The 21,060-nt window shown below is 38.7% G+C and overlaps 1 protein-coding gene across 3 annotated transcripts in view; it reads right to left on the reverse strand.

Moving 5' to 3' along the window:
* fign (fidgetin, microtubule severing factor) overlaps positions 1-16,926 on the reverse strand; it is a 31,577-nt gene extending 14,651 nt beyond the window's left edge. Inside the window, exons 1-2 of one of the 3 annotated variants that reach the window (XM_004081733.4) lie at positions 15,888-16,926; positions 15,020-15,054 (exon numbers count right to left, since the gene is read on the reverse strand). In XM_004081733.4, the coding sequence (XP_004081781.1) occupies positions 15,020-15,044 (25 nt within the window). In that variant the 5' untranslated portion in view covers positions 15,045-15,054; positions 15,888-16,926. The other 2 variants (XM_011489739.3, XM_020713008.2) reach the window with 2 other exon arrangements.
* Positions 16,927-21,060: the final 4,134 nt, after the last annotated feature.

A 21,060-nucleotide genomic window follows, 5' to 3' on the forward strand; every position in this document is an offset into this window, starting at 1 on the left:
AATTTGAGATTGAGCTGTCACTTCTTTGTCCCTCTGATGCAGTTTAAAATGCCACCATTCTTGCTCAGAGGCCCTGGAGGCAAATCTTCCATTACTGCCTTAAGTACGGCTAAGTCTGCACACTTCAACGAGGATAAAAACCAACAACAGCAGTGTTCTGCAGAGCAAAATTCTGACCAATACTCAAATGGCTTATTACTTAAAAGACCAGCTTTTACCCAACTCACAGAGTGGAGTTTTCTTAACATTGAACGAGTGTAAGTGACCTTACACTGACAGCCATTAAAGCCAGGTGTGTTTTCACCGGCCAGGACAGAAAACATGCAGGACAGCGGTCCCCAAGGACCCGGGTTGGGAAATACTGCATTAGACCAATGATTTTTCCAGCCTCTATCAATGTGCATGCTTTCCCTCTTAGGGATCACTTACACACTTCAGGAGAGGAGAAGCACGCTTTGACCCTGCTGCAAGAGGGCTCATCCAAAAGGTGTACTCTCTAACATATTCTTTCCTCAAAGTTCAGATACCCCAAGCACAGCAGGCATGCCTCGGCTTTTACTGTGAAGGCTTGTTCAAACTCTGCAAGAGTTTTTTTTTTTTTTTTTACAACCATGGTTTTAGAGTTCTTGCAGATTTTTCCACAACATTTCCTCAGCAGAACCGTTTTGTTTCTTGGTACAGAACTGTTCTGTGAGTGGTTGTGAATGCAAAGTGGAAAGTATGGAAAAAGGAGTACTGTGGGGCAAACAGTTTTTTTCAGTGGCTGACCAGCAGCGTGAATTTGAGCCAGTCTTAATGATTAAAGACCCACCGCCATTATCTTTTGGCTTATTGTAAAAGCATTCTTAATGGTCTCATAATAATGATGCCATTTTAGCCAAAATTAAAAATCATGTGTCCTTTTTCAGGACATATTTTCTGCAGAGCAGCAGTAATTTATTAGGAATTCACATCTAAGTAGTGGGTGGGATGGTTGGCACGGAGCAATCCCGCCTCCCCTTCCCCTCCCTGTTGTTGAGAGCTTGCCGTTTATGCGTCCTACCGCTAGCTTACAGCCTGTCATACGCCAAAACTAACAGTACCGGTGGAACAAAAATGGCGAGCAATATCGGAGCTATCCAGCCGTACACTTTAAAACCGGATACCAGCACGGATGAGGAAATTGAAGACGTACATGGATGTAGTTGTCTGCAAGCGGATGCATCAGAATGGAGCAGAGCATGGAGTGTTTGGCTAACCCAGCATATTTGTACGTTACAAATACAATCTTTTTCAAACTGCATTTGTTTCAGTTGCTCCTGATTCAAAACAACTGAATAAAGAAATACTTGCTATTTTAACTTTAATTTTCTCAATGTATGTCTTCCATCCTCAGAAAAAGGTCACAAGAAACATGTTGAAATAATCCTTTATTTAATCAGAGTTGGTCTGTTAACCAATTTTTTTAATATTCTAGTCAAATAGTGAAGGAACATACCACCAAAAATCTTAGGCTGGAACATTGATTTTTTCCCCGTCTAATGAACAATATTGACTAAACCTGAGGATTAGACTTGGGGGTTTCTTAAAATATAAAAACTTAAGAATCAGGTAAAACTTTTTTCTTCTTTTTTTGTGTTTGAAAAGAAACAAATCTTGTTGTTCTTGCAGCACGAAAAGCATAAGGTTAGAGGTTTATCCACACAAAAACTACACTATTTGATTTCAAACCATGATAGTCAAGTTAACTAACACGAATCTTAGTTACTAATGTTTTATTAGAAAAATTAAATATTCTAACAGTATTTAAACCCTAAATAACTTCAGTGCTTCAGTCCAATTTGATGGTATATAAATAAATATTTGTCACAGTTTGCATCGGCAATTCAATATTTTCTAAAACCCTTTTTAAGTAGTAATACATACTGCTAAACAAACAGGTGTAAAATAAAAATTTCTAACAAATTAACATATATTTAGTGCTACTCCCAACAATAGTTACAAGTTCTGTACAGTAAAAGTAGAAAACAGCATCATTAAGAAATAAGGTGCAATATGGTATAATGGAGATTAGAAAAGAAAATGTATAAAAAATAAAGATGTGAATTTTTACTAAAAAAGCTTGAGAACATTCAGTTTAACAAAAAAAAAACATAACCCCTCGATGGCCAATTCAGGCTAAAGCAAATGGTTGAGAGATTTTGTTTTATGCACTCATGTGAAATAAGTGTTTTGTGCATTATTACCAAATGGGATTAAATGTTTTTTATTTGTCAGAATTGATGTTAAATCATGGTGGTGTCTCTGTTGAAGTCCTCATGAACTGTTTGCAGTTTTTTCTATAGGAAATGGGCTAAAAGACTAAAACACATTATTTTTTTATTCTGTCACCTTTTTATTTCAAGTGCATCACTTAAAAAGATAAAAAGCTCAAAAGAACCTATGCCATTAAACATTAAATGTTCAGAAAATCTGCTCTTTTTACTCATTAATGCTTACATTATGTGTAAATAATTGACAAAATGTGAACAGTAAACTGTTAGGAGCTCATTTGAAAAAAAAAAATCTCAAAAAAGAAATTGAGAAGCCGAAATGAATTTAATTTTAATTTCTTGTCTTTCTAGTCTAGTCTTTCTAATGATACCGTTTCACTGAAAATGTGATTATTTGGAGCCCTACATAAGGAATGTAACTTTAAATTGGTACCAGTTTTGAGCAGCACCAGAAAAAGAAAAGTTTATTTTTTTCAAGCCGGCTCAAGTTTTTTCCCCAGTCAAGTACCAAAAGCTGCTGCATATTGAACACATGCATCTAGTCTCAAAAAGAAGAAAAGTACGTTTTTTAAAAACCTCCCACAAATAACATGCTAACATTTACTAAATAACTCTTTACAGAATTACTCAAGTCATTAATCTTAAACACTACAGATAACTAAAAGAACTAAAAACAAAGACAGAACACTAGATCCAAGACTTCTGACATGAAAAACAATACTGATAACATAAAGGAACATTTGAGATTTTTGAGTCAGCCTCTTATAAGAGATGTTTCAGTGTGCTAAAAAGGCACCATGTCTGAGTTTACCTAAAAGGTATTCAGTGGTGCAACAAACAAATAAATGCAGCAAACCATATGGCATTCAATAACAGATTTTTTTGAATGCATAAACAAGGAGCGTCAAGGCCGTTAATTGTCCCGTTTCGTTTTTAAAGTGTATTAAAGCGATTAAAAGTTTTCAATTGAACTTTAATTGAAAATAGCCGAGTGTGCAGCAAAAGGATGTTTGCCTGTAACTGCTGTCAAAGACTATCTGAAGCATTCTGTGGTATCGACTGCAAGTCTCAAAGAAGGTCACTTCTCCAACACAGGCCAGACAAAAGGTGAAATGAGACAACTGAAGCAATCTTAGGTCAATATGAAATAGAAATCTCTCAGCTATACTGTAATAAAGTTACTGGAGTGAAGTAGTGAAGCCATGAAGGGGAACTTTTACAAGGAAAGAGCCGCTGAGGAGATTGGTTCGCCCACTGGTAAACAATGCCTCCAAATGACTGAGCTGGCACAGAAGGGAACGCAAGCTTTTACTTTACAAAAAGTTCAGCAGAACAGACAACTTTTAATAGAGAAAATTATTATAATTTTTATTTAAAAGTTGTCTGTTCTGCTGAACTTTTTTGTTCAGAAGTTTGTTTTCTTTCTTATTCTTTTTATTTAATCCTAAAGTAAGAATAAAAATCACCGATTTTGACTCCGGCAAGAAGAATGGGACAGAAACCCTAACCAACACTTAAACAAGACTTTAGCACAAAAATCTCCCACATGTCTATAAAACTTTTGGCATGAAAACAAAAATGCTCCTGTGTATTTTCCATCTGATTATTTTAGCTCAAAATCAGCTTTTTTAAAAGAAAATGTGTTCTTCAGCCAATAATAGTTGATTTTCCGACAAAAAAGCATAACTGCTGGTTGCAGATTTAGAATATAAAAAAAGAAAAAAGGGGTCTCAAACTTTATGCTGTCCAAAAATCTACTCTTGAGCAGCGGAAAAAAGTGGTGAGTTTTTCCTAATGCTACGCTCAAGAACGCTCTTAGCATACGGTGTTTCCAATAGACTGTCACTACCAGATACTAGTAAGATTCAGTTGGAACAGGCTTTATGCTGAATGTCAAAGTGGTGCAGGCTTTTTCTTTCACAACTCAATTCCATTATATGAAAGACTTAGTGTCATAATTCTGGTGTCATTCTTGGTGTCATCATTTACGATTATGAATTTCTTCTTGGGCTGGGCGATATAGCCTAAAAATAAAATCTCATATTTTATATATTTTAATTCGATTTCCGATTTTTTTCCTGATCCTCCCCCTTAAGGACGTAGAATCTTACGTACGTAGAGCCTTAAAACATACTTAAAAACGCCTGTAGCAGTGTGTGGAGCAGTGTGTGGACGCAATAGTTTTGAATGCAGAAGCCTGATATTTACCTGCATATGCATGGACCTTTCATTGGAAGTGGTTACTTGAACGTACGTTGCTTAGGCCAGTGTAAGTGTAGCATTAGGGTTCTGATGATAAACTTTTATACACTAGGTGGACAGTTTCCAAAGTGACCCATGCAATTCTGAATAGGGAGGATATGAAGTCTAAAGTGGGACAGGCATGGTAAGAGGAATTTCCTCCTCCCACCTTTAAACCACCCAATTAAAATGGCCAACAGAGTGGAAAAAATGTAGTGTTGTAGTTCCCCTTTCGTTGTCTTGCTGTTTTGAGTTTTTTTCATTGTATTTTTGCATGCTTCTTTATTTTCCTTTTGATACAGCACACTTCTGTGTGATACAGCACAGTTCTGCATTCTGATTGGTTCTCAATCTTCTCTATCCCTACTCCTGTACCAAATGCACTCGGCCCATCAAATCTATATAAATCTTTGATCGTAATCAGATCTTTGTACTTTATTCTATAATGCCTGACTTATTTTCTATGAAGGTTTGAACTTTGAGAGTTAAACATTTTCACACTTTGTCTTCTGTTTAATGTCTGACTGAGAAACGTGTTTAAAGTGTGTAGTGAAGGGTTTCATAGCCCTAAAACATTTGTAATCCTATTTCATGGATTTCATCCAGGTTAATGTTTTAGTATAACCCTTGGGATAGACGAGGGAGGACTGTAAATGTTAAACTTTGTTTGGTCCAACTACTGATCCACCCCCCGCAATCAAAAACTATGCCCCTAATGATGCACACATTTGATCTATAATAAAATCAAAGTGATTGGTTTCAAAAGGAAAATTCTCAGAGTTGTCATGATTACAGGTCAGGTCATAAAGCAGTATACAAAACAAATAAATGTTCAAACATTTGCTTAATGGTGATTTTTTTTTACTTATGAGTCAACAGGAAAATGTTCTCTTCTGACACCAGCCCCCAATGGTCTTTTGTGGACTTGCAACATGTGGTACTACCTGGTTTGCGCCAAATTCTGGAACACAGGGTGGGCGACTTGGTTCTGACCGAACTCAAACTCTCCTTTTTTCTGGATTCTGTTCTGGAGTCATTCCCAACAGATCAGCTTCTAGAACCCATGCAGATTTAAATCACGCCATTTTCATAAATCTTCTTGTAACCCTTGTGCTATCCTAGGCACTTTAACATTGGGAGTTGGGTCATCTAGACCCACTAGACAGTGCTCTGAACCTTTTTTCTTCAATGATTTGTGAACCTCACTGGTGTCCATGGATTACATGAAATCTTTCCACCTTTATCCACCTTTGTCATGGTAGGAATAACACGTCAAAGTAAGGGTGGGGTCATAGGATAGCACAAGGGTTAAGCTTTTGGTAACTTACAACAGTTTCAGCTCTTACAAAATTCTGTTCTGGTTTAAGTACATTTGTTATGTTTTATGTTTAGCTTTTCTGAAACCAGATCTTTGAAAAAGTAAATAAAAACATTTGGGTGTGTGTGCTTCCAATACTGAATTTGCCTTCATGTCTGATTTCATCAAAAACAGTTTGTATTTGATTTTGAAACAGACCACTTGATGCAAAAATGATGACTATTGGTTTCTCAACAGTAAGAGAGCATTTAAAAGAGACCACATGTTGAATTGCCAAAATGAAACTTGTTTTCTTGATTCCGTTTTACTTTTAGCTTTTAATGTCAGTTGTATAATTTCTAACATATTTTAACCCTAAAAGATTCCAATTCTGTAATAAAAGAGAATGTGAAATCATGTCAGCTCAAGCCTTCTAGTCCAAACCTGCAAAAACTGAATAGTTTTCTCAGTTTGCTAAATGTTTTATGGCCACATCTTTGTTCAGATAAATCTTTTGTCCATATGGAAAAGGTGTGCGTGCACAATAGGCCCAAAGTGCCCATGGAAATGTTAAAGCTGGTTCATTTGCTGTTTATTGTGAACATGTGTCTTTTCCCCTGTCTTTTGACCTTTTTCATTGCAAACTGCTTTAAAATAAGAAAAAGCAAAAATACTCAGCGGTTACTGCTTTTAGGAGAGCTTTGCAGCATCATATTGAATATTTTCTTCTCCTGTTTTCATTTTATCACATCTAGCTGAGCTCATTAAAAAAAAGAAAAACAACAAAAACAAACAAAAAAAAAGAATTGGAATACACGTTCCTGTCCAGATAATGATACACTTTAGCTTGTAAACTGCATTTGATTTTACATCAGTAGACGTGCTGTGTTGTGTGTTTCTCAGCTGACTGTGTGGCTTCAGAGCAGAAAATTGAGAAGGAATCACGCGCGCTCAGTGAAGAGGCATTTTAACGGCAGTTGGACTGGGAACACATTCATGTGGAGCCGTCCACTTTCAATGGAATCATCCAAAATTCCTCATAAATGGGAAAATAAAAGTAAAATTATATTTTCCCTTTATTATGTTTTTTTTCGACTTGAATACACAGGTTAAAAAAGGAAAAAAAATCTAAACATTTTCCTTCTGCAAAATAGAAAAGAATTAACCACAAACGTTTTATGCGTTTTCTTTTCCAACTATTTCAAATCATCAAATTGCTAAACACTTTTAGTCAAATCTCTTTTTCTAATTAGTGAGCAAATATGATTTTCAACTTTTCAAATCAAAAGCCATTTGAAATAAAACAAAATAAAAACATGAATTAAATTTAAAACAGTGTGACAAAGACACAGAAATGTACTATAATATACATTGTTTAGTTATTTTATGTGAAGGATTGACCTGCAAATAAAATACAGAAACCCCCCAAATAATATATTTTGCACAGCTCAAACTATTCTAACATCTTTGCGTGCAGCTCAGACGCTGTCAGAGTTCGCCCAGATATAAAAGAAGATGGTGTCCGGTCACATAAACGGAACCACTGTGAACCAGGCGGATCAGGAGATGGGAGCCTTCAGAGAGTTCAGCTCTTCTACACAAGTGAGGGCCGTGCATCGAAAACGATTCCAGCACATCCCTTAATAGATTATGAAATGACGGGAAAAAGGTCAATTTGTGTCACGTAGCAATTGTGGAAAATAAATGAGATAATTAATAGAATTGAAATGCAGTGATTTCAAATCTCTCTCCTTTTCTTTCTTTCTTTTTAAAAAAAACACCTTTAGGTTTTCTCTACGAATCCCTCGGGGCACAACTGGAAGTTTCCCTTTCAATGCAAAATTCAAGAATTAACAAAAGCACCCCCCCCATTGGTACACTTTAAAGATGCATTAGCTCCACACTATGCAGCATTTGCATGTTCAGAGTTCAACAAATTGAAAGCTAATTAATTAGACAGAATTCTATTAAGAAACAAATCCCAGTCATCAATATAAACAAGCAAGGGTCAGCCATTGCTCAAATGCGAATTGGCTCCTGCGCCCCACAGACTACAGAATAGCACAATAGCACTACTGGAGCTCACAATAAACAGTTTGGCATGCCTATGTTCACCAGAGCATGAACCCATCAAAGCTGATAGATTTTACTTCCCTGGATAGAAAGCTGAGCTGTCGCTTGGACGTACAGATCCCTCTCTCACGGTCACTATTGAGGGAGACTTTTATTAAGAGACGGATACCGATTAATGTTGTAATTGCAATCATGCCTAGAGCTATTGTTCCTAAAATAAATCAGATCAATTGTGGTAAATTGTGCAGAGTGTCGCTGACATTCAATGCTACGTAATATGAATCAAAAATGGGAAATATCTAAAGGATTACCGTTCGTTTTTTTGTGCTCAGATCAACAAAAAAAGCACAATAGTAAACTTGCTTTAAGATATCCTCATCCTCCTTGTGCCAGCCCTCCACCCATTAAAGCAAATGCTTACAAGGGGAAAGTGGGCACACGGCCAAGCGACAGAAATACAAAACATTTATTATTCTGCTTATTTGCTACGTTTAACTCCCTCTTACAGGTTATGCACACACTGCTGAAGAAATCTGCCTCTGGCAAGTGCGAGCTCCCTTGATGAATTGCACTCCGCCAGCGCTGAACAGAAAGTATACCGGTCCACTTTGTATGAAGCGATTCCTGCAGCCCCTTGCTCATTTGAGTATGCAAGAAACAACATCATCCTGGTGGGAGTGTTCTGGGTTTCAAACACTTGGGGTCAACTATACAAGCAGATTCCACATGTGCAGCCTGTGGCCGCTGAAGTCTGGAATCTACCTCCCTCCTGGCTGGGTGACGTTGCATGTTCTATTTCCAGACTGAGGGTTGAAGTAAGGCTGCAGGGAGTGTAACACTGACCCACATGACCTGTGGCCTAGAAAAGCTGCCTGGAGCTCTGCTCGCAAAAGAAAGAAAACAAACTTCTCTCCTTTTCAAAAGCAAACAAAAACCTTTGCGCGGTGTGTGACTTTTCATGCTGAATGATTTGCATCCGTTTTATTCAGATCTTTTGACTTGTTGTCACTGCTCTCTGTAGAGCCGGTGTAGCCCGACGCCCGCTCCCTGAAGTCTCAACGGGGAAGTAAAAGGAGAACCCACAGAGGCAGCACTGCTTTGCTTTCAGGCCCAGTGTCTACAGGCCACATGTCTCCAGTCATCTGTCACTAGTTTACATACATACTATGACACTTTCTCTCTCTGTGGGAGCCCGTTGTCACCACTTGGCCGCCAGTGGAGGCTGACTGGGTGCTAGATGGGTCTCCCCCAGGTACCTCTTGGGAGTCACATTAGGCATAACTGACATGCTGACAGGAGCACACACTCGCAAAGGCAGAACACACACAGTACAGCGCCACAGACTCCCAGCACAGAGCTTACTTTGCATAAAGTGACACTTTTCTTCATTTTCCTGAAACGAATTTTGCCTGGTTAGTGTCGGACTATATGGTAGTTTGGAAACAAATGTTGACCCTTGTTTTCTGTGTAAATATGACTACATGCAGTCAGAATTTGGGACACAAATGAAAATGAATAAATCTACCATTCTTAGGTCTTACAGAAACTCTGCAACTCTAGTAATGCCACAAAAGATAGAATATCAACACTTCTGCCCTTAAAAAAAATCCTGAAAATATCATAGAAAAGCTACAAAAATGAGCTAGTTTTTGTCACTTTAGGGAAAAAAATTGTGTGGGCTTAGTGAGCTGGACACATCACAGCAACAACAGCTAACAGCAATGACATGTCTCTGTACTCTGCAGATATAATATTAATTACACGCTGGAATCAAACAGAACAAAAGCTTTTGTTCAACTTGTGTCACATGACAGGATGAGCGACAGCACAAACGGCTTGATTTCCTCTGCAAACTGGGAGTTTCAACTGCGGTTATCTCGTCAGCACAAGCTTTACTTTGTGCTGTTTCACCTGTTCTCCCTTGATGCTGAAAATGCAATGAAGCATGGGGGCTGACCAGTGTTACAGCTTTATAGCGCATGCAAAGTCAATGCAAATCCCTGAGGTGATTCCCTGATAATGAACACAAAGGAAATGTCAACCCTTGGCAAAGCAGAGCGATGATGCTGATCTCTGGAGCCTTTTGTTGCTTGCAACTTGTTTTTATTTTTCAATGCAAAATGTTAATTGTAATATTTGTAAAAAGAAATGTAAGGGCTATGTCAAATAGGTTGCGCATTTGCTAAGATTTTGAGGATTTTAAAAGTAAATTTGACTTATTTAAATAATTTATAAGTTTGTTTATTCAAATAACAAGCCTCCCTGATTCAAATCAGCACAGATCGCTGTGGACGTGTCAGAGCAGACGCCTGCTGCCTCAATACACCCTGACACCTTAAACCTCCATGACAGCAAGACACCCCTCCATCCTCTCCTTCCCTCCTTCTCACCCCTTCTCTCCCCACCAGCCGGCAAACCCTCGACCCGTCTTCCCTCGCTCCCAAAGCTCCCCCTGCTACCACCTGGCACCGGGCCAACCTGTCAGCCACCCGACGCCGGAGGACGAATGACTCGCCGAGAACTCGGAGAAACGCACAGACAGCTCACATCTCATCGGATCATCTCTGCAACTAATTGTCTCAAATTGATCTTTAAGACAATTAGCATGAGGTATGATAAATGAAAGGAAGACAAAATGTCTACAGCAAACTTCTGGATAGAAATGTGAAAGTTTGAACAAGCATAAATTCAAAAATGTGAGTTCTAACTGCAAAGCAGAGAAGTTCTGATGAAACGTCTACAGTCAATCAGGTGTCATTGTTTTCTTGGAGTTGTGATTTCTTAAAGGAAATGTCACTTCCAAAGGTTATGTCTGAGTTATAACATCGCAAACAAATAGAGTTTTATGATAAAATATAGTTTTCAAATATATTTTGTAGTTGCATACAGATTTCTTTCTATCTTCAGTGGCCTTGATTACATGATTAATAAGGCTGTTTCATGTGAAAAGACAAGAGGAGTTTCAATGCAGAGAGAACACTCATTTCTTTTATAGTCTTGTGAAATGCTCACTGCTTTTTTGTAATGTGAAACTGCAAAAGCACGTAGAAAAAAACGCCTTAAAAAAAACTAAAAAAAACTAAAAAGAAACACCTTGGATGAAGGACATGAAAAAACATCCTCACCAAGGTTATTCAATGATAAGCAACAGCACTCTGACAGATTTTACATTTTGTTAAGCCACACTCTTTGAGCGCTGGGGGCGCAGAGCCTTAAAGTGACAATAGATTATCTGGTTTAAAGAAATAAATTCAATGAAGTGAAGCCAATTCTTTCATGAGGACATGATGCTGTAATATAAACGGGATGCTGTCCTCCGGAGTAGTTGGCAACTCTCCCACTCAGTGTACGCCGCAGCATCCCGCAAATCTTTATATATATTGTATATTAATCTGCTGGAAACATTTTAAAGAGGTGTAAAAAAAAAAAAAAGCTGCAGAAGACTTTTGATAAAATAGAATCTCACATTTATACTCCAATAAATATTGATTGACAAAATAAAATCCTTTTGGTCAGTTGAAGAAGAACCTGGGGTTCTGCACGTCTAATTAAAATGTAAACAGTGTAATGAGAACATCAGCGATGTAGGCAAACGTCTCTCCGGCTGCCACAGGGGGTATGATAATTACAGCGGCAAACCTATGAATGCACATGAATATCCTACAAGTCCAGATTAAAAGCCTGACTGCTAAACCTAGTTTAGTACACCTGGGGATTGTCTATTCTAGCCAATCCCCAGCAGGCTCTTGTCTGAGTGCAAAGACCTCTTATGTGAAGGAGATGAAACAAAAGCACCACATATAAGTGCCGGAATTGAGAAGAAGAAGGAGTTTAAGACAACTAATGTTTTATCCTTTGTAAATATCATGCTGGACATGATTTAGTTCTGAATTAGACCAATTAGGAGAGTTTCATTTAAGGAACGGGACTTTCTAAAAAAAAACTTTTTTAAATAAGTAAAAATGGTTTAAAGATCAATTTTATAAACAAAGGTTTATCTAATCCATTCAGATTTGAACTGAAAAATAGCAAGACTTTTCGTTTGGATCGAGTTTTAGTAAGATAAAGAAACTTGAACATTATGAGGAAATGATACAGAAAGTCAAAGATAAACTATCGTATATACATATTTAAATGCAATATGTATATATCCAACAAGCCGGAATAGATCTTCTTTAAAACAAATGTTAAGTGTCTATAGTGGAACCAAATTATTCTGTGACTGGTTTGATTTTGTCATGATGAAGAAAATGTCTCATTGCTAAGATACGTGCAAGCTGGACAAGCAGCCAATGTTAGAAAGATGCATTGCAGAAAATGTCTTTGCCATATGCTGTCACTCAAGAAGAAAATAAAAACAACTTTGAGCAGACAGTCAGTGAGTCTAAATGAGATGGTAGGAGGTGGAGGAGGAAAGAAAAAAAAACGGGAGGATGTCAAGGATTCACGGTCCTTCATCTTTGCAGGAGAGCAAATGTGTCCCTCTGTATAGCCACAGACAGCTGGCTCCACCTTCTAATGCAGCCCAACTTAAATCACTGCAAGAATTGTCAGTGCAGAGGGAAGCACACAAAGATAACATAGCAAGCTGCCATGAGGGAAACAACTGAGATACAAGGGAGGGTGAGACAAACAGACAGAAACAAAGAGAGAAGCGGGAGGGGGGAACATGTTAAAAGACTGGACTTTTTCCTTCCTGTTTGCTTGAATCCGAGTCCTGTGGGGACTCCTTCGCTTTTTTTTCCATGAAAAATAGATGAGACACTGCTTAACATGTTTGCTTCACGATAACAATGCTACTCTGATCTTGTTTAATATAGTCAAGGGGTTCTTGTAGTTACAGTCAAAACAGATTCATGTTTAAAGATTAATATTTCATCCATTTACAAAAAGCTTTGCAGACATCTCAGGGGGTGTTTGCATAAAGTCCTCACAGTTTATGCTGTATACCAGCCATTAACCATTTGAAATTTAAGCATTAGTCTAAGGCATTGACTTATCTTTAGTAATTTTTTGTCAAAATTTTATGCTGCATTTTAAAGAAACGTCAAGCAATTATTTGATAGTATACATATAAATGCATTTCTGTAATTATTTGGAGTTCAAATGTTCCCTACAACACATTACGAAAATGCTACATCTTTTTAAAAAAGTAATACAAAAATGTGGAGCAGTGAGCACACACAAAAAATAAAAATAGTGCCATGTTGTAAAGCTGCTCTGAAACAAGAACAAAAAAAAGGTGTTTATTGTGAAAAATGACTTTGGCAGTTTAATATTTCAGGTAATCTATGTGACACTACCCAGTGGAAAAGAAATGTGTTATTGCCACTTTCAGCAAAAGAAGCCTTTATTTCCCACTATATATAAAAAAAGAAAGAAAGAAAAACTCAGGTTCTTTTATGATTTTGTGCACAGTGTACCAATTTATTATTTACTACTAGTCTTTTTAACATGCGCGACTCAAATTTAAGTAGAACAAACAAATGTCAACATTAGATGACAAATGCTGCTCAGAGATTTATACACAGTTCATATTGCTATCGCAGGTGCTATCAGAAATAAACAGGGCTGTCAGCTACTTTCCATTCACTGAGCCGAGGTGTCTGGGGTTAAGTAAGGATCTGCATGAGTCGCCTGACACACAGCAGGAGCTCACACGTGCTGCACATTCATGTGATGAATATGCTCACGGAACTCTTCATAATTATTTGGCATCATGGAAAAACAATTTGATGGCTACAAAATGATTTATCCTGTTATCCTGAATCGTTTAAAAAAGGTTGGCTTCCACTAGAGTTAAAAAATGCAACACAGAAATAAAATAAACATGCACTCTGACTTTTTTTAAATCCTCAAAATATGGCATAAGTAAAAAAAAATGTAATTAATTAATTGCTCAAATAAATCCCCATCATGCCTGTGCATCTCAAGTAGAATGAAGTGATCAAAATTACCCTAAAAAACAAACTCCATGCGTGTGTGAGGCAATAAATCAGGAAAATATTCAGATTTCACCAATAGAAAAAAAAAACATTACAAGCGAACACGCAAAAATACTGATCAGCGTGGTAATGTCCATTTTTGAGTGACGGACGCTTGGATGCTGTTATTTTTCAAGAGGAGCAAAAACACTTCAGCTCACCGCTGATGATGTTAATTTCCTCTCAGAGCAAAACATGCAAATGAAATGAACACAATTAAGTAAATTGTTGGACAGAAGTAGAATAGGTTCACAGAGGACAGAGTGTTTGCAGCAGAGAGGCAGCCCACTACTTGTTACTTCTCCTGACTGCGTCTGTTTACGTACAAATAATTGCCAGGAACAAGAACGACTGTTTTCCTGCTTTTGAACTAATTTGTTAGTATTTATGTGATCATCTTTTATGTATAAGCAACGACTGAACATCTGCATTCAGTGTTTGACATAAATACTGTTATTATAACAAAAAAATACAATATAAGTTGCATTTTTTCTGACAATAATCTTTCAAAATTCATAATTCAAAACCAAGAGAGACGTATGTGCTACTTTTGGCAAATGATACCTTAAGCAACATCCTTTCCACACATACTGAAGGTAATTTTTCAAGTCACTGCAAAAGAAATTGTGAAGAATTTGGAGTTAACTGAGCCCCCCTCATTCAGTTAAGGGTTCGATTCCCACTCCTGACAGACTTAGTGTCTTTCAACACAACTGATATTCCCACATTAATCTGAATTGTAGTAAGTCTGCAAATCTTTACATAAAACTCTTAGTAAATGTTATTGTTAATATTTGCAATTTTACCCATAAGTGCACTCTTTAAAAAAAATTGTAATATTTATGGCCAATATGTAAACAAAGTTAAACCGCAACAGTTATGCATGCAAAACAATGAAAAAGGTTCAAGTAAATAAAAAAGAAATAAAGAAAATCGGACAAAAAACAAAAAGAAAATGTGACTTTAACTACTTCCACTTTTTTAACTCATGTCATTTACATAAAATTAAACACACTTTGCAACAGATGCATCTTTCTGTGATCAATTAATGATCACTTTAGAAAATGAAACATGCATGCACAAAACAAGAAAATAAAAAGCTGCAAAAAAAGTGTTTTGGTTCAAAATGTGACAAATACATGAAGATAGGTAGAAGTTAAACAAGAGCCTACCATAAATACTGGTGCTAGTGATCATGTCTTCGAGCCTAAAAACAGAGGGGAAGAAAAAAAGCAGCAGAATCGGAATTTTCACGAGGAGGAATTCCAAAGGTTGCTTCTCATTACAGCCACTTCTGTCTTCAGCGATTCATAACTTTGAACAAAAAAAAAAGAGAGACGCACATCTCATTTCCTTCTTCCTCCTGAAGATCATCGAGAATTATTTAGACGGAATAAAAAAAATCGGAGCTTGCATGTCAGGTTGAAATAGATGGAATTAAATGAAAAGCTGTGGACGGAGGCGCGGAAAGCCATAAAGGGAACGACAGGAGCCTGTCTGTCACTTCTTGCGCCAGTTGGAGTGAATAGGAAGCATGTGAGAGGCTGTTGATGACATAAAACACACATTCTTCAAGCCGCCCATTAGAGGAAGAGGCAAAACGAGCGCGGTGCCCCCTCCCTTTATTTTCTTAATAGATTACTTGTCAACAGCTGCCCCCAGTCTGTGCGCAAACACGAGCCCGTGCGCACGCTCACCTCTGCTTTGCACTTCGGGTTAGTTTAGCTGCAAGTTTATCCAGAATGACATGCAAAAACTTCTCGTTACGGGAAAGTTGCGGGGCAGACCGGATCCAGCCGTTCGTAACGCTTCCTCCTCAGGCTGCGGTCACATCAGACTGGATTAAGAAAGTCGGTCTGATTTTTCCACGCGTGAATTTACTGCGTGACAAGTGGGAAAAGACGCAGCAGAGAGTAGCCGTGCGCAAACAGACGACGAACAGCGCTGCGGCTGCGTGATGCGCGCTGGACTGTCTCGCGCGAGCGTTTCCACCGTCCTTCTTTCATTCCTCGCATCACTGATAGACAGATTGGGGCTTACCTGTGTAGGTGACAGGGCAGCGACAGGGCTTATAGCGGCATCGATCCGGCCAGAGCGGAGCTGAACGGCCTGCTGTGGTCAAGCGTGGCTGCTCGCGATTTGAAACCAATCCAAGTAAGTGAGCGGAAGACTGACCACAGCCTCTGCCATGTTGGAATTCCAAACCTTGGACAGCTGCTCCGCCGACTGAAGGCAGCACGCTGCTCACTGCGCATGTTCTCTCTGGCTAGAGCCAAATTCAAAGCCAGCCTTTCCTACTGAGCAGCGCGTAACCTCACTGGAAACTCTGCGCTTTTAGCTATTTGACGCATTAAAGCTATAATCCTTCTGTCTGAGCGCGCTTTTACTTTCATTCTCCTCCAAAACAGCTTTATCCCTAAAAGCAGAAGTCTATTTATGTGCACCTCAAGTTGGTGTTTTGCCAAATATGGTTACGTGTACCTCTGGGGTTCCTTGATGGCACTCTGGAACTGTGATTCCTCAACATTTTATTGATGATTTTCTAAACGCCTTTTAAGTCTCCATACATATACCTACAAAAAAAAAAAAAACTATTGAGCTGCTTTTGTATTGGTCACCTTTAACACAATAGCACATAAAATAAAATTTTACACGTGTGGAGACAATTTTCTATTTTTTTAGAAAGATTCGTTTCCACTGGAGAACCAAGCAAAGTGCCTTTAGATTTCTTTTTTTTTCACCCATAAAATAACACTATTTTGGCAAATTAATTAAAAAATAAATACATTTTGGCATGACTTTTTCAGGCATTGTTTTATATACTTGTTAGGTGCTGCAACCATTATGTCAGTTTAGAACTTGAACGATGGAGCCATAATTTCATTATTATCTTTATCTACACCACAATAAAATCAGGTCATTATATTATTAAAATGGATACTTATGTTCAAACAGCATAAGAGAAACAAAGATGTTGTTATAAATCTTAAAATGTAAAGCTGCTGGGGCAGGTTAAAGTTTTTTTTTTAAAGGTTTGAATCATGAGTCCATATCTTCTGAAACTCCAACTATCAGGCTTGTTAACTCTGCTGATAGCTATTTGCATGGATCACACTTTGAACCAAGTTACCAATTTTTAACAAACGATGTCTCACGGTTATAGATTTTATGGACAAAGTCCTCTCTCATAGTTTAGATTCTGACTCACCTCCTGTTGACTGCAGCTTTTAGCCTACCAGGTGGCTGCTTCTCTCAAACATATTCACTTCCTTCATAGTTTACAGTTTTAATGAATTCTGTTTCACTGCAGAAAAACTTTGCAGCTTTTCTTTTTGTTTATGGTTTTTAAAAAGAGTGTTTGCAACATTTGCAGATACGTTCTCAGCTGTTTGCCCACCATTTCCAGGAAGAAAGCCCACTCACCACTTAGCAGAGAAAACCTTACAAGTGTGTTGGAGTCAGATTACCGGATGCATGAAAAAAGGAACTCTTTACTTGTGTAGTTCATTTAAAACAAGCATTGTCTGAGCAAATTATTGTAAAGGCAACAAATATAACTCCAGTATTATAAGCTATAATCTAATATTAATAGTTTACCATGTTTAATGAACCACAAAACATTACTTGTAAAGCTACATTCACACTGGCGTCAGCAAGTTCAAGTGACCAAAAGGTCTAAACACGCCTAAATGCACGTTTCAGGCTTGCGCTTTCATAACCCTCACGTTCACGTGTTGCTACACAAGTTTCGACGACCGATTTTGGGCTCTAAACGCGCGGCCATTCAATGGGCGTTAAAAGTTCATCCAGTTGAACTTTGAACAATCAGGGACTCTGATTTGGTAGTGACATATGTATGGTGTCCCTTTTCTTTTGCAGAAGTGACAACCATTTGAAAACTGATAATAAAGGTGAAATTCATAATTTTAGTTTGTGCCCAGCCAGGATTATGACTCTATGTCTTTCATTTATCGGAATAGAACTGTGAGAAAAGGTTTAGAGCAAGATTTGTGAGATTTGCACCACTTTGACATTTCACACAGTCTCTTCCAACTGTAGGTACATGCTCTAGTATTGGATAGTGACAGTCCAGTGTGAACAACGTCGTGGAGAGGCTCTTAAAAAAGCAGTACATTTTGACTGCACGCCACCATAAAATGATTAGCTGGCATCCATTCCTGGGTATTTGACATTTCTTTTAAAAGCTCAGAAGGAAACTTTCTACTTTTGTCCATAGCTGTGAAACCTCACTGAATGTCATCAGCTATAAAAACCCACTGCGATCATCTTTTGAGTTATTGTAAAAGCGTTCCCAGTAGTCTTTTAATTATGACTATGTCGTTTTTAGCCCAAATCGAAAAACTTTTCGTTATAGGACAATTTCTGCAGAGCTGCAGTGGTTCGTTAGAAATTCACTTCTGAGTTGTGAGCGGGACCACTGGCGTGGAGCAACCCCATCCCTTTTCCCGTCCCCATTGCTGAGGGCTCAGAGCAGGGAGCTTGTGGCCTGTATTCTACGTCACAAATACCTTTATTTTCGTCTGCTCCTGATACACAATAATTTGAATAAAGAAATACACACAAATGCAAATTTTAGCCTAATTTACTTAACATATGACCTCTATCACCAGAAGGTTAGTTGCAGGCGTTGGGGCGTCGGCACCAAAAACCACACTTTACACTAACCCTACTCATGGATTCCACTTTTAGAGGTTTCTTCACTGCATCAGGCTAATTCCAACTGCATGAAATCTGAAATCACAAGGCTGTGATGAAAAAAAGACACTAGGTTTGATAAACCTCAGCTGCATTCACAGCTTTTGTGTTGTCACCATCAGCAAACCATGCGGAGAATTTTGTCATTAAGACAAATAACAGAAAAACAGGCTGCATCAGTTTTGCTGCGGCGCATTTGAGGATGCCATTACTCATCAAATAATTTTCAGACCATAATGGAGGACCATATCGTTCATGATTCAACCAGAATTGAATGTCCGAGCTTATGCGGGAACTGCAGTCGGGGAAAATCTGTTTGGCTTGTGGAGGTCATGGGGAAAACAGCAGTGGTGCATTTCCAGGTGTAGCTGTGGCCATTGTCTTTTCCTCATATGGGCATGTTCAGTCTGTGCCTTTGTCCTTGTGTCAGCAGGCAGGACATTCTAAATTATTTTGCTCAGCTGCCTCCCTGAACTCTTGCTACAGAACATCAATACACACATCACACAGACAGCCGGGCACACAGACCACAGCTCCTGAGCAGCTCACACTTCAAACCTGCAGACAAAACACTGAGGGAAAGAAAATTATATATAAAAAAATAAAAGTCTGTTATCAGTTTGTGTGATGATCTTTCCATTTAAATCTCCATAAATACACTAGTCCTGCACTTTCAAAAAAAAAAAAAGAATCAAACAAAAATCCAGATTTCTCCAGCCTGTCACGCTCCCATAGACAACCAGTGAAAACTGCCTGGAATGAGGTTAGGGGTCTACTGTACTTAGCATGTGACTGGCTTTTTTTAACCTTCTGCCTACAGACGCTTGTGTCATGTGTGATCACTTCAAAGATGTTGCTGGGTATATATTTTCTCTGCTATAAAACACTGACTGTGGAAAAAAACAGCCTCATGTGGAAGAGCAAGAAATAAAAAATCTCATGGCTGCTGTTAACTGAATGAGCGCAAAAGATAACTGAGTGAGTGTATTCATGAACTGAGTGAGCGAAACTTACAACTGCGCAAGTGCAAGGCTAACCGAGTGACCATGAATTTTACAACTGCACGGTTGCAATCCGTGCTCCTGCGCGCTAGCTCATTTAGCAAACAGTGTTCAACATGTGTATGTGTGCTTAAAAAATGCTAACAATGGAGCAGCATCTCACCCTTGTAGTATAAAATGAATCTTCGTTTTACTGCTTAATTTTCTTTTGTACCTCTAGTTAATTTAAGACAAGTATTTTCTGAGATTAAATTTTCTCAATTCTGGACCCATTCTAACTGCTTTTTATTTTAATCCATCTGAAATCCCTTAATCACTGAATAACTGATCTTGTGAGATGGTTTTTCAAATGAGAAAGACCCGCTATACTTGGACATAGGTTAACGTTTTAATCCACGTTCCATCCACCGTTTTCTTTCTATTAAAGCCTCTAAAACAAATCCAGGCCTCGAGGGACGGTGTCCTACACGTTTTCCAACCAACCTGCCATTGAAGCCCCTTATTGGCTATACACACCTGATTAAGGTAATCGGCAGCAAATCAGGTAGGGTTTCTGGAAAACCAGCAGGACATCGGCCCTTCGAGGCCTGGATTTGGGGACCCCTGCTCTAAAAAATGAAAGTCCCGTCCTGCTGCCTCGGCGGAGTTGACAAATTTCAGCCAATTAGATCAACCAGAATGGTTACCGCCCCCAAGTGACAAACACACCCCCTGAAAACAGCTCGCAAACCGAGCTAGCATGCAGGAGCGCAATGTCCGAGCTTTAAGGCCTGTTCACACCGGGAGGAATTTCGCCGGCGATTTTCGCCGACGTTTAACGCCTCGTGACTAAACAAAGGGCACCAATGAGAGTGTGCACACCGACGCGAAAAAACGCCACGCGTCAAAGCGTCAAAAAAAAAACGCCTCGGGTTCATTTTTTTTTTTCGATGCGTCGCGTCGAAATCTACTCGACCAATGAGAATGGCGCTTTTGCCCACGTGTCTGGAGCTTCTGAAGTTACAGTAAAACACAACTTGGGGGCGCTCAAACACAAAACTGTCTTGCTGAGCACGCATACCAGCGAAGAAGATAGACGCCAAGTAGCGTCTACACTGCCGCGAAGAAATAATGACGGACATTCTAAAATATCCCCGAACTGAGCACCAGTTGGAGCAACTGGTGCTTGAAATATTCATGTTTTCTTTGTTTGAATCTGACAATCGCGTAAATACTTGCTCTCTTCTTCTGAGTGAAAAGTGACTTTAAGAAGCGTAAAGTTGCGCAGCGCCACCTTGTGTACAGGAGAATTTCTGTTTACATTAAGCGCCATCTAACGTCAGGGAATGAAATTGCATGTTCGCTCGGCTCATCGTCAGCGAAAATCGCCTGGGTGTGAACACAAAAAACGTGGCGAAAAACGCTGGCGAATAACGCCTGGCGAATATTCGTCCCGGTGTGTACGGGCCTTTACGCTCTTTCTGTTCCTAAAAACAGTCGCTCAGTTAGGATTGCAA

This window comes from Oryzias latipes, chromosome 21, assembly GCF_002234675.1.
Source record: "Oryzias latipes chromosome 21, ASM223467v1".
NCBI lineage: Eukaryota > Metazoa > Chordata > Actinopteri > Beloniformes > Adrianichthyidae > Oryzias > Oryzias latipes.